The 15,024-nt window shown below is 38.5% G+C and overlaps 1 protein-coding gene across 1 annotated transcript; it reads left to right on the plus strand.

Annotated features, from left to right (window-relative positions):
* Window positions 1-679: 679 nt before the first annotated feature.
* LOC142491161 (sarcolipin-like) lies at window positions 680-12,328 on the plus strand. The gene is made up of 3 exons (XM_075593445.1): window positions 680-771; window positions 962-1,009; window positions 11,668-12,328. Exon 3 carries the CDS (start codon window positions 11,776-11,778, stop codon window positions 11,869-11,871), a length of 96 nt encoding a protein of 31 aa, XP_075449560.1. The 5' UTR covers window positions 680-771; window positions 962-1,009; window positions 11,668-11,775; the 3' UTR covers window positions 11,872-12,328.
* The last annotated feature ends 2,696 nt before the right edge of the window (window positions 12,329-15,024 follow it).

Consider the following 15,024-nt stretch of genomic DNA (forward strand, 5'->3'; position numbering starts at 1 on the left):
GTTTCTTAAAGTGACAGTGTGTGAAATATTATAACAGTGATATGAGTAAACTGCTGAAGGTTAATATCTGAGTGCCTCCTGCCTACACCTGTTAAAGCTGCAGAACCTTACTGGGATGAAAATAAAGCAGGCAGAAGCCTGAGTTAAGCAACGTAATGCTTTGTGTGATCCTGTTATTTGTATAATTAACCCTAGAAGACTGTGTTGGGTAGATCCCAGACAGACGTCAGCGCTACAAAAGAGGGGCGTTTGTCACAAGATATACAGTACAATACCACCAAGCGGAGAATTCTTAGGTTTTGCATTGAGGATGAAATGCTTCAGGTGAAGCAGATTTGAAAGCATGTAGTAAAAGACAAAGCAGAAGAACCAGAGATAAACTCTGCTTCGCCTTTATTAGCACCTGCAAGCACAAATCATTGGCCATACTATACACCGTTGGACAAAGAAGAATATGAACAGCAATTATACTGCTGAGTATCCAAAATAGTATTTGAAAGCAAACTCAGGTATAGAAAATGAATGTGACATGTGTTGTAAACTAATACTGTTTCTTGTGCAGCTCTGAAACAACTGTGTGTTCAAACACATGCCTTTCTAATATCATATCTGTGACGTCATAGCCTATCTTGCCAATTAACTTTTTGCACTCCTCCCTCCAACTATTTTAGTTCTAACACAGGGATTAGAATTCCACACAACAGGCAGAGCATTTGCAGAGAAGGAACAATACCCACTGCACTGCTACAGACTCTGGAAGTTTAACAGCAGGTAACATTGAGATTTTTCATCATGTTTTTGATAATAATCCAGATCAATATAAAACCTCTATACTAACCATTTTGCTGTGATGCGTTGCTTACCCATCTGGCAGCAAAAGGGTTTTTAATCTAATTTGGCATTGTGGAAAAGTCAACCAGAAAGTTATTAATGAATTTGTTCTATAATGATTTCATTTTAGTTTTTTTGGACTTGGATTTGGAACTTTCTTGGACTTGGAGAAGAGCAGGTACGTGGCTTTTTGTATTATTTCTAAGGACCAACATGGTCATTGTACATAGGTATTGGCGTATTTGAGCTTCCCATATGCCATTAGGCGTTTATTCGAGTAGATATCACCAGAGGTAACTATTATGTCTTGAATGGTTTTCTAACCATTTACTGAAACCAGGTCATCCACTACAAAGATAAACATACAAGTTTGTGTTTGAACATTATATTTAAGGACAGCAATACTAAATTATTGATGACGATGTTGAGCTATTCAGGCAGTGGCTTTTAGTGACATTGGTTAACACAGGAAAAAAATGCAAAGGCAACTTGAAAAAGTTAGGTAAATAACGTACCTGGCCTTGATGGCATGTACCCAAGGGTACTTAATGAGCAAAGTTAATTCGTAGCCAGATCATTATATGTAATATTAAAGACTCAATTTCCACAGGCTCAGTATCACAATATTAACCTAATCTAGATGTGGTGTCTGCATTTAAAAAGGGAGTTGGATCACAACCAGGGCATTACAGACCTGTAAACCTGACCTAAAAAGGAGGCAGCTACTTGAAGGTTTACTAAGGGATAATATTCAGGAATACATTGAAGATAATCAAATTATTAATAATAGTCAGCATGGATTTATGAAGGATAGGTCATGCCAAACTAACCCTATTAGTTTATTTGAGGATGTAAGTAGGAATTTAGACAAAGGTAATGCAGTTGATGTGGTCTACTTAGATTTTGCAAAGGTTTTGATATAGTGCCACACAAGAGGTTATTGTACAAAATAAAATACATTTGTCTGGGTAAACATATTTTTACCAGGATTGAAATTGAGTAAAGAAGAAGTTGAAGAGAGTAGTCATAAATTAAATCTTTTTAGATTGGGCTAAAGTTGTCACTGGAGAACCTCAAGGTTTAGTACTGGGGCCACTGTTTTTAAAAAAAAACTTGTTTATTAACCTTGAAGTAGGCATAGAGAGCAAAGTCTCCATCTTTCAACATTAAATCGTGAACGATAGTTAAAACAGAGCGGGTGCAATTTCTCTACAGAAGGACTTGGATTGACAGGAATCTTAGGCAGATAAATGGCAGATACTGTTTAATATAGGTAAATGTAAGGTTATGCATTTGGGAAGCAAGAATAAAAATGCTACATGCAGTACAAACTAAATGGGACAAAATTAGGCGAATCCTTGATAGAAAAGATATAGGAGTGCTTGCAGGGTAGGGATAGTGTTCAATGTCAGGCAGTAGATGCAAAGGCTAATTGGATCATAATGCATAAAATGGGATATGGGTGGAAGGGAAGACAGCATCATTTGACCACAGTATAGATCTGTAGTAAGAGCACACCTTGAATATGGAGTATCATTTTGGACACAGCACCATAAAACAAAAAAGGCTGGAAAAATGGAAAAAGCACAGAGAAGCGCCACCCCATTAATACTGTACACAAGAAGATATGCAGGGCTTGCACATTTTTAAGACAAATGTGCCTTTTCATATAAAACCTTCTTTGTTGGAAATTATAGGTATGCCATATCATTGGTTTATAGTAGAAATAGATTTTCAAAAGCAATATTGTCTAATAATAATAATAATAATAATAATAATCAAATCCATACATTAAATAAGGGCTAATGATGGCAATGTACATAACTGTTTAATATGACCTTTTGTCATTACCTACAGTATTTTATTTATAACTAAACCTTTACACAAAAGCCCATCATTGCAATCCTATTTAGAAGGAGATGATCTATTAATCAAACTATAATACATCTCATTATGTCATTCTCCCCTACATTTTCCTAAAACTTCTCCCTAATTTGTTCACAGGTGCAAACAGAACAGAGTATTTTCATACATGGGAGGTTATTTACTTCTAGTTGCAAAAAAGGCGCCATATACTGTATACCAAAATAGAAAGTCATGGGATTGGATTCACTAAGCCGCAATCACTTGAATGGTAGTTAATGTCGGGAAGTGATATGGTTCAGCATCACTACTAAGTAATTCCTGTCCATACAGTGATACAGTATTTATTACATTCTCACAGCTACAAAACAAGTGCAAAACTGGAGCAAAAAAACTGTTCCAGATGTATCAAAGAAAAAGATCCCAAAGGAAGCAATGGAATTTTTTTGCAGGCAGTGTTCTTGCTATTTTTATACCTTCGGTCTCAATCCCCTGAATACTCGATTGTTGTCTGTCGGGGTACCGGGGTTACAATTGTACATGTCAATCGACTAGTTACAAATTGGAAGCACACATGAAATGAACTGGATATACACAGTTCAGGCTTTTAAGAGGACATCATCTATCTATCGTCAACAAATATTTGTCTGGATTTAAGCTTCAACTAGCTACCGTTATATTAGAATGATGTTATGTGCAGTATTTCCATGGTTTCTGTAGGATTGTCATACAGGAATGTGTTATCAGATACTACTGGACAGGGTCCACTCTTTAAAAGCGCTCAGTGCTTAACAGTGTTGGAATCCTCTCTGTTGGAGTTGCCTGTTCTTGCATTGCAGACCTACTGTACTGTAGTGTCCAACACTAGATGGACATTACAGACCGGGATCAATTTGCCTGTATTTGTTGATGAAAAATGTAGCTATATTAATTCAAAAAACAAGTTATCATTTGGTAGAATACACTGTACTTAAAAAAAAATCAAAACTATTGAATAAAAAGAAAGATCAAACTTAGAATAAACATCACATAGAGCACGTCGTGTGTTGCCAACGGATGACTATCAGTGCCTGGTAAAACAATAATAATAATAACAAATAAAAATGTTTCAGTCCAAGGTGAAGATTAGGGAAGTAATGAGCAGCTATTGCCTAATAAAGATGTGTGTTTATCCCGGGGCGCTGAATAAGCGCGATGAGGATTAATCAATTACCTGTAAATCTAGCCATGTATTGTACGCTGGTACTTTATTGAGAACAGAAAGAGAATATCCCCAGAAGGGCGTCTAGATGTGCGGACAGAGGTTAATATGTTTATGTGCATCTCGGGGCAGCTGGCTTTGGGATGAAAAGAAATCTGTGTAGCAAATAAGGATGTCATTGTTCTACTATTTGATAGTTGCTTTACATTTCATACACACTCAGTTATCATTATATTATGTGAAACAAAAGTGGGCAAAGCACGTTACACAGTCTCACAATAGAGAGAAAATGATCCAGAACCTCAAATAACTTCTAACCTATAATATGAAGGATTAAGTGTACGTAGAGAGGGTGGCCCATATTTAATAACCGGGACTATTCTGTAGGAAATATAATACAGTGACACACCGGTCTTGAATACTACGTTTATTGAGTTATTTGTCAATGTTTGTCACACCTTTTTATAAGGTCATGCCTGAACCACTGAAACATTGACAAATAAGTAAATAAATGGCCTTGCTATTCAAGACTGGTGTGCTACAATATTCTCTCTCCTTGGATCAATTCAGGAGAAGTAACTATGTCTGTTAGTGAGCACTCAGCACTGTACTGAGTGGCCATGTTTGGCCAAACAAGGCTGGTAAATGGGGCCATTTCTTCTATCCATATAAAGTGCTACACTAAGAGATGTCACCTGGTGAGAGACACGTTATGGCTCATTCACTTGAAGGTGTAGTCCAGCACTAGAATAGTCCAGCTTAGTAAATATGAGTCAGTGGGGCAAAACGTATCAAGGCAAAAGTGGTGCAATTTTGGGGCAAAGAATCTGCACCATATGTATCAAAGGACAAAATCCTATTGAAATGATACATATGGTACAATTGCTTTGCTCCAGCATTGCTCCACCTTTGCTTTGATACATTTGCTCCAAAGCCAAAGGTCATAAAGAGCTTGAATCATGTCTCCAATCAATGCCCCACTTCAAAGGCCAGTATTATAAACCCATGCTTATACCCCAAGGCATACAGTAAACCCAAAAGGCACAATCTGCAGTGGTTTATAAAAGTAATATTTTGTGTACAAGTTCAGCATCCACACTACGCTGTATTCTATGGGATGGAGTGTTTGCACCTGGTTAATTACAGTAGATGTAATGAAAGGATGGCAGTGAAGGGTAACAAGGATGTAGTGAGTTGATACTGGGGAGAAGGGGCATCTGTTACAGTTACTGGGCAGCAGGCTGTGCTTGGGACTGCTCTGCTGCACTGAGCAGCAGGTGATACTTAAAAGAAGAACCACTGAGTCATGCCATGTCCAGCTAAGAGTCCCTCCGTACTGGTGATGAGTGAGGATTTGAGCAAGCTGTATATCATTGGTATCACACATTGGTTTTACTCTATATTTTAAATGAGACTTGCTTGCTTCAACAGAGGTTGTACTTAAAGAAGAAGGAGGCCTCAAACACACTTGATATTCTATTTTCTTTCTGCAGAGCTAATTAAGTACTTCAGTATTAGTTGATACTTTTTGAGATGACATATCAAATATATTACATACCTGCAAAGTTACAGTACATAGTCGGCGAGGTGGAAAAAAGACATATGTTAACCTACAGTATGTTAAATTTAGACGACAGATACTTATCGTATATTTATATTTCCAGTGTTTTGATCCAGAGGAAGGCAAACAAAAAACCCCAGTGAAACATTATCCAATGATCTCATAAGGGGAAAAATAAATTCCTTCCTGACTCCAAATAATTGGCTATCAGATTACTCCCTGGATCAACATCTTTCCCATGTTTACTTATTTGATATATCTTTTTATACCTTCCCTTCCTAAAAAGTTTCCCAACTTTTTTTGAAGATATTTATTGCACCCGCCATCACAGTCTCCATGGGTAATGAAATCCACATTTTAACTGCCCTTACGTAAAGAACCCTTTCCTTTGTTGCTGGTGAAATCTCCTTTCCTTCAACCTTAAGGCATCTCTCTGTGTCGTTTGTACTGCCTGAGGGATGAATAGTTATTTTGAAAGCTCCTTGTATTGACCCTGAAGATATCTTTATTTAGTTATCATATCCCCTCTTAGACATCTCTCTTCTAAAGTAAATAAATCTAATTTAGCTATCCTCTCCTCAAAAGTCAGATTTCCCATCCGTTTAATTAATATGGTGTCTCTTCCCTACACTTTTTTTTTTTTTTAGTTCCACAATGTATTTTTTATGGAGTGGTGCCCAAAACTGTACTCCATATTTAGGGTGTGGTCTTATTAATGTTTTATATAGTCACTAATGCAAGATACAATATTTTCCTTTGCAGCTACTGCCTGACATTGCTAACTATTGTTAAGCCTGCTGTCTACAAGCACTCCTAAATCCTTCTCCATCAAGGATTTACCTAATTTTGCCCCATTTAATTTGTAAGTACAGTAGCCTGTTTATTCTTGTTTCCCAAATCCATAACCTTACATTTATCTGTATTAAACCTCATCTGCCATTTACCTGTGCAAGTATATTGCAGTCTATCCCAGTCCTTGTGGAGAGAAATTACATCCTGCTCTGATTTAACTACTGTACACAATTTAGTGTCATTAGCAAAGATGGAGACTTTGCTCTCTATGCAAACTATATAATGAACTATGCCAGGTCATTAATAAAAAAGTTGAAAGCAGGGGTCGCAGTAATGATCCTTGAGGTACTCCACTCAATTTTAGCCCAACCTGAAAAGATTCAATTGATGACAATGCTCTGTGGTCTATCCTTCAACCAGTTTTCAATCCAGATGCAAATATGTTTATATTATTTTGTACACTAACTTCTCGTGTGGCACCGTATAAAAAGCCTTTCCAAAATCTATGTGAAATTACAATTTTAAAATGGGTAAATTCTTTGCATATTTATGCCAGGAATTCCACTGCGTTCCTTCCACTCACTGCACAGGGAAGTGTCGGTTGAGAGTTACTCAATATAATAATGATATACCCAACTTATAATGGTTAAGCCACATTCTAGGGGAGGAAATGGAAAAGAAGAGGCGGGCATTTAGATTCTTGAAGTCAGAAGAGACAGAGGCATCATCAGAATTATAAGGAATGTAACAAAAATTGCAAAAGGGCAATCAAATTAGCAAAAATGGATAATGAAAAAAGGATTGCAATAGAAAGTAAGATCAACCCTTAAAAGTTCTTTAAGTACCTTAATAACAAACAAAAAATCAGAAAAGAAAATATTGGACCCTTTCAGTGTGAGATAGGCAGGTAGATTATTGGAGATAAGGAAAAAGCAGAGGTCTTAAACAAATTCTTTGCCTCTGTGTTTACCAGGGAAGAATCAAGTTCAATAGTAGTGCCGCAGAAGGAAGGCAAAACCTCTACATTAATGAACAATTGGCTAACTGAGGAAGAAGTTCATAGGCGGCTTGATAAAATGTATGTAATTATAACAAATAAACAAAAGACACCCTGTGGGCAGCACTCGTTGTAAGCAAATATGAATTGGTGATAGATTTAAAATTAAAATGCTTTAATCGTATAATTTAAAATAAATGTCAAAATTGTTGAAAGATGTCAGGGTTGATGCCGCGGAGTAGCGCTGACATATGCAGTTTTACCTGCTCAAAATCCTGCTGCCAGAAGATACCCTATAACATACCTGGTGTCTATGGTATATAGACCCAGACTCCCTTCATACGCGTGTCGGCACTATACAGTGCCTCTCACCCTCTGCTCGGCATGGAGACGTCAATGCGTGATGACGTCAGTTCTGTAGCCGCCTCCCACCTGTGGACTATCAAACTACCATCAGTGAGCTTTCACTCTATTGTGCATAGCACATTGGTATATACCTTTGCATGGGTAGTTCTCCGTCACCTGTATCTACTTTACAGGCTTTTTAACCTTGTCATTGCTGAACTAGGGGGTTGACTATTCAGTCCTTGATTGTTTATCTCTGCTAATTAGCAGTTAGGTGGGTACTCCACCTCTCCCCCTAGATCTCAGTTATAGTATTTTATATATTTTTGTCTGTTTTTTGTATTTTGTCACCACAGTCAGTTGTCCATTCTTTCAACAATTTTGACATTTATTTTAAATTATACGATTAAAGCATTTTAATTTTAAATCTATCACCAATTCATATTTGCTTACAACGAGTGCTGCCCACAGGGTGTCTTTTGTTTATTTGTTATAATTCTGCTCCTTCCCCTTATTGCACCGTTGTCAATTCTTTTTGATTAGAGGCTGATGCGAGGGTTTCTACCCCTTTCCCCTTTCCCATTGTTGTAAAATGTATGTAAATAAGGCACCTGGCCCCGATGGCATACATCCAAGAGTTCTCAAGGAGTTAAGTTCAGCAATAGCCAAACCATTACAGTTAATATTCAAGGACTCCATTTCCACAGGCTCAGTACCAGATTGGCGTAAAGAAGATGTGGTGCCTATATTTAAAAAGGGAGCTAGATCACAACCGGGGAATTACAGACCTGTAAGCCTGAATTCAATAGTGGGAAAGCTACTTGAAGGTTTAATACGGAATAATATTCAGAAATACCTAATGGAAACAAAATAATTAGTAATAGTCAGCATGGATTTATGAAGGATAGATCATGCCAAATTAACCTTATTTGTTTCTTTGAGGAGGTAAGTAGGAATTTAGACCAGGGTAATGCAATCGATGTGGTCTACTTAGATTTTGCAAAGGCTTTTGATACGGTTCCACACAAGAGGTTGGTGTACAATATAAAGCAAATTGGACTCAGTAATAATGTATGCACCTGGATTGAAAACTGGTTGAAGGACAGACAATAGAGGGTTGTCATAAACAGAACTTTTTCAGGTTGGGCTAAAGTTGTGAGTGGAGTACCTCAGGGATCGGTACTGGGACCCCTGCTTTTTAACTTGTTTATTAATGACCTTGAGGTTGGCATAGAGAGCAAAGGGTCCATCTTTGCTGATGACACTAAATTGTGTAAGGTAGTAGAATCAGAGCAGGATGTAATTTGTCTCCAGAAGGACTTGGGGAGACTGGAAACGTGGGCAGGTAAATGGCAGATGAGGTTTAATACAGATAAATGTAAGGTTATGCATTTGGAAAACAAGAATAAACAGGCGACTTACAAATTAAATGGGGATAAATTGGGGGAATCCTTGAAGGAGAAGGATTTAGGAGTGCTTGTAGACAGCAGGCTTAGCAATAGTGCCAAAGTCATGCATTAGCTGCAAAGGCAAACAAGATCTTTTCTTGCATTAAACGGGCAATGGATGGAAGGGAAGTAAACCTAATTATGCCCCTTTATAAAGCATTAGTAAGACTACCCCTTGAATATTGAGTACCATTTGGGGCACCACTCCTTAGAAAAGACATTATGGAACTAGAGAGAGTGAAGAGAAGAGCCACCAAATTAATAAAGGGGATGGACAATCTAATTTATGAGGAGAGAGAGGCTAGCTAAATTAGATTTATTTACATTAGAAAAGAGGCGTCTAAGAGGGGATATGATAACTATATACAAATACAGTATATTATGGGACAGTACAAGGAGCTTTCAAAAGAACTATTCATCCCAAGAGGGGTACAAAGGACTCGGGTCATCCCTTAATGTTGGAGGAAAGGAGATTTCACCAGCAACAAAAGGAAAAGGTTCTTTACAGTAAGGCAGTTAAAATGACTGTGATGGCAGATACAATAGATTTATTCAAAAAAAGTTGGGCATCGTTTTAGATGGGAAAGGTATACAGGGATATACCAAATAAGTAAACATGGTAGGGATGTTGATCCAGGGAGTTATCTGATTGCCAATTCTTGGAGTCAGGAAGGAATTTATTTTTCCCCTGATGAGATATCATTTGATGATATTTCACTGGGGTTTTTAATTTGCTTTCCTCTGGATCAATATACTGTATGTACGGATATAGGAAAAAGTATCTGTTGTTTAAATTTAGCATAGGTTGGGCATCTTTTTAGAAAGGAAAGGTATTCAGGGATATACCAAATAAGTAAACATGGAAAGGATATTGATCCAGGGAATAATCTGATTGCCAATTCTTGGAGTCAGGAAGGAATTTATTTTTCCCCTTATGAGATATCATTGGATAATATGTCACTGGGGTTATCAAGAACCCTATTAAAAGTGAAATATAAAAGTGTCCCTTTGTAATTCAATAGAGAACAGTATCCCGTGGCACTCAAACTTTGACGAAATAGTAGTTTTAATGATGCAGACATACTGTAATGCACCACGTTTCGGGGAAATCCCTTTCTCAGGTACAAACACATACTACTTTAAATACCCTAACATTGGGTTGCTATACCATACAGTTTTTACATTGTTCTCTATAATGAGCATCACATAGCCAAATGTGTTTCTATGTAGAGGACAGATGGTTCTAATAGGCCATTTGCAGTGGAAAAGTAGACTATACTCTTGTTCCTTTATATGCTTTGTTGTTAACCTCTTCCAACATAACCAACTAAAATGGCTAAAACAAAATTACTGTGCATAGCATAATGAAATCATAAACAGACCAGAGAACTAGATTATGACTCGGACATTAACACACGACATGTTTAATGGTAACCATAGTTTAAAAAAGTGATACAGAGGAATATGCAAGTCCCAAAAAATATATTTTCTCATTGACACTTGAGAAAACGCATTCTTTTTCATTAGCATATTTCTATTGAAATACAGATATAGCAAGATTTACTGTGCTTGTGGCCATGGAAAGCCGGGGCTCAATCGCGGGCCCTCGGCGCCCACAAGAAGAGCAAGGTTTGTGGCCCAGTAAGATTAAGGCTGGAGAGGTCCATGGTGTAAAGCTTTTAAATGGGATCCCCACAGCGTTAGTCCTTCGCTTGATGGAAGAGAATACCGCTACGCAACTTTTAGATGAGCTGCGCAGTCGTCTCACCATCTCTCCGCCTGCAGCTGTGTCCTCGCGGTGAAGGTAAGATGCAGGACTGTATTTCCTTCCCCTGGATGCGTAAAATACTCTTATATGGATCTCTACATCATGAGGGGATATGCCCATATTTTGTCCTATACATCATCAAAGAGACTGGACAGTGTTACATGTCCTGTCCAGACCCCATGATGTAGATGACCCAATATGTCCATATATCCTCCCCCTCATGATGTAGAGATCAATATAAGGACATCTACATCATCCAGGAGAAGGAAATACTATCCTGCATCTTACCTTCAGCGCTGGGACACGGCTACAGATGGAGACGGCTGCGCAGCTCATCTAAAAGGTGAGTACCGGTATTCTCGCCCAGTAGATGGCTCAAAAGGATTAACAGTGTGGGGTCCCATTCAGAAGCATGGATCCCTGAAGAGTTAATCCTCTTGGGCAACTTACTATTCTCATTGCCTCAACGTCACATGGTAGCAGGGGAGATGCCGGCACTTACCAAGACCTCACGCTCTCCCCTGGTCCTGGCAATCAAAGTTTAAATGTAACCACCACAACATTAAATTGTGATTACTGAAATTAGGCTAGGGAAGACCGCGAGAGCGCTGTAAGCGCTGTAAGCGTGGGACAGGGTGCAGTCGCACTGATGGCACAACCACCAAATTTGCCCTGGTTCTAAGAGTGAGAGACCTGTAGTGAGCCAGGGGATAGTGAGAAGGTAGACTTGAGCAGAGCGTAGAGAGCGAGTCGGGGTATAGCAAGAGATTAAAGCTAACATGAGGAGGGGAAAAGATGTGGAGAGACTTGAAGGAAAGAAGATATATTTATATAATTTATGTTTTGTTGTTATATTTCTAGGCGAGACTCAGCTGGTTGTGAACACTGCAATCAGTTACAATCTCAGGGGGATTCACCGGGGGTCTCCTGTCTCCCCAACATTTAAAGCTTCAACTCTCCACCTGCAAAATGGAGCGCTCAACAAAGGAGATCTTCCTCAACTTCCTGATCGTCTTGATCACCGTTCTCCTCATGTGGGCTCTTGTGAAAACTTATCAAGATTAATGGACAGTCCCAATATGATGGATGACAATGTGTATAATTGTATCTGCAGAATTATGTGAGGTAGTGTACAGCATCAATGTGTGCTCTGCCGGGCAGGGGCTTGATTTCTAAAATGCAACATCAAACCTTAGATCACTGTTCAACTTACACCAATGTCTGTTCTCAAAATCCCAGTTAATGACATGCTTAAGATGTCATCATGGTTCATGTTCAGATGCCAAACTACTTCCCACCGTTCTTTGGCTAATAGTACATGTGAGCGAATGAATGAGAGCCTCAGTTGATGTCAAAAGAGACAGTTATGTTTAGTCTGTTAGGAGAGTTTCAGTGTGAAAAAATGTAACTTCGTCTCATCATGAACTGATTGTAGAAACAATTGGCTATGTGATGATTGAAAGAGGAATGGGAAATGTTGAGCCTATGTAGTTTCCATCCAAATAAAGTCATATCTGTATTATTTCTTGCGTAGTCATTGCAGTTAAACGTGTTTTTCCTTTCTAGCATTACCTTCTTGATCGGTTCTATGCATAAAGACACTGTATGGCCCACGTGAAAGGGCTGCTAAGGGCCAATTCTACAAAACGGTGCTGGAAGGTGTGTTATGGATCTGGTCTATAGCTGTTACATACGCCTATAACATATATTATCTCTTACTGTGCATGCAATGTCTTGTATATAATGTATACATTTGCTCACTTAATGTAGCTATGTACAGTTGTGTGAAAAAGAAAGTACAACCTCTTTGAATTCTATGGCTTTACATATCAGGACATAATAACAATCATCTGTTCCTTAGCAGGTCTACAAATTAGGTAAATACAGCCTCAGATGAACAACAACACATGACATATTACACCGTCATGATTTATTTAACAAAAATAAAGCCAAAATGGGGAAGCCATGTGTGAAAAACTAAGTATACCTTATGATTCAATAGCTTGGAGTACCACCTTTAGCAGCAATAACTTTGAAGTCATCGTTTTCTGTATGACTTTATCAGTCACTCACATCGTTGTGGAGGAATTTTGCCCCACTCTTCTTTACAATGTTGCTTCAGTTCATTGAGGTTTGCGGGCATTTGTTTATGCACAGCTCTCTTAAGGTCCAGCCACAGCATTTCAATCAGGTTGAGTTCTGGACTTTGACTGAGCCATTGCAACACCTTGATTATTTTCTTTTTCAGTCATTCTGTTGTAGATTTGCTGGTGTGCTTGGGATCATTGTCCTGTTGCATGACCCAATTTCGGCCAAGCTTTAGCTGTTGGACAGATGGCCTCAGATTTGACTCTAGAATACTTTGGTATACAGAGGAGGTCATGGTCGACTCAATGACTGCAAGGTTCCCAGGTCCTGTGGCTGCAAAACAAGCCCAAATCATCACCCCTCCACCACCGTGCTTGACAGTTGGTATGAGGTGTTTGTGCTGATATGCTGTGTTTGGTTTCCACCAAACGTGGCGCTGTGCATTATGGCCAAACATCTCCACTTTGGTCTCATCTGTCCAAAAGACATTGTTCTAGAAGTCTTGTGGTTTGTTCAGATGCAGCTTTGCAAACTTAAGCCGTGCTGCCATGTTCTTTTTAGAGAGAAGAGGCCTTCTGCTGGCAACCCTTCCAAATAAACCATACTTGTTCAGTCTTTTTCTAATTGTACTGTCATGAACTTTAACATTTAACATGCTAACTGAGGCCTGTAGAGTCTGAGATGTAACTCTTGTTTTTTTTGCAATTTCTCTGAGCATTGCACGGTCTGACCTTGGGGTGAATTTGCTGGGACGTCCACTCCTGGGAAGATTGGCAACTGTCTTGAATGTTTTCCACTTTTGAATAATCTTTCTCACTGTAGAATGATGGACTTTAAATTGTTTGGAAATGGCCTTATAACCCATCCCAGATTGATGGGCAGCAACAATTGCTTCTCTAAGATCATTGCTGATGTCTTTCCTCCTTGGCATTGTGTTAACACACAACTGAAGGCTCCAGACCAGCAAACTGCTAAAACTTCGGCTTTTATAGAGGTGTCACACTTGCTGATCAATTAATCAAGGGCATTTGATTAGCAGCATCTGTCTGCTACTTAGCATCTTAATTCCTATGGAAGCAGTAAGGGTGTACTTAGTTTTTCACACATGGCTTCTCCATTTTGGCTTTATTTTTGTTAAATAAATCACGACACGGTGTAATGTCATGTGTTGTTGTTCACCTGAGGTTGTATACACCTAATTTTTAGACCTGCTAAGGAACAGATGATTGTTATTATGTCCTGATATATAAAACCATAGAATTCAAAGAGGGTGTACTTTCCTTTTCACACAACTGTATTTGTAACCATGTATTTGTCATCATAACTCTATGACCAGGACATACTTGAAAACAAGAGGTAACTTAATGTATTACTCACTAATAGTTAAACATTTTATAAATAAATTATGGATAAGTACTGCTTATAAAATATAGCTCTCAGGGCTTTACATATCAGGAAAGTTCAATGCATTGTTTGCTCTTTGGGCAACAAAGGACAATCTATTTTTATTAGCTGCAGTTTGAGTCAGGAAAACGTCTTAATTGACAGTCCTGCCCTAATTGTGAGCCTGTGCATGCTATAACGACCCATCAGAAAGCAAAGGAACATATTTACTAATTGCTACCAAGCCACAAGTTATTATATGGTGCCGTAGGCATCTTACAGCCCATGCACTTAAATCAGCCATATGGTGTCTACTGGCTTAGCACCGTAACCATAAAACAGTGTGAAACTCTGGTATAGCTATATCATTTATAAAACAAATTCATTCATTTACCATACATTTTCACCTTAAAGAGTAAAGTTGTTGATTTTATTTTTAATCCGAGACATTTGACTAAACAGAGCAGATGTGGACAGCATTTTTTGTAGTCAGACTTTCAAATGAGCAAAATTATAAGTACTGTAGGTTACCGGTGGGAATATATTCACAGAAATATGGGTGAAGTGGGCTGAAAACCAGTCACGAATCCGGTGCTCCAAAAACCATGTGGTATTTAGGTGATAAATATGAAAAGTTTGCAATTCAAACAAATTATGAATATTGTCACGGTAAGGCTAGCCGCCTTCATAATAAAGGTGAAGTCTGGCTGGCTGCCCCTAAAACCGTGTGTAATGGGCTGTCTATGT

The sequence above is a fragment of the Ascaphus truei genome, chromosome 3, assembly GCF_040206685.1.
Source record: "Ascaphus truei isolate aAscTru1 chromosome 3, aAscTru1.hap1, whole genome shotgun sequence".
Classification (NCBI taxonomy): domain Eukaryota; kingdom Metazoa; phylum Chordata; class Amphibia; order Anura; family Ascaphidae; genus Ascaphus; species Ascaphus truei.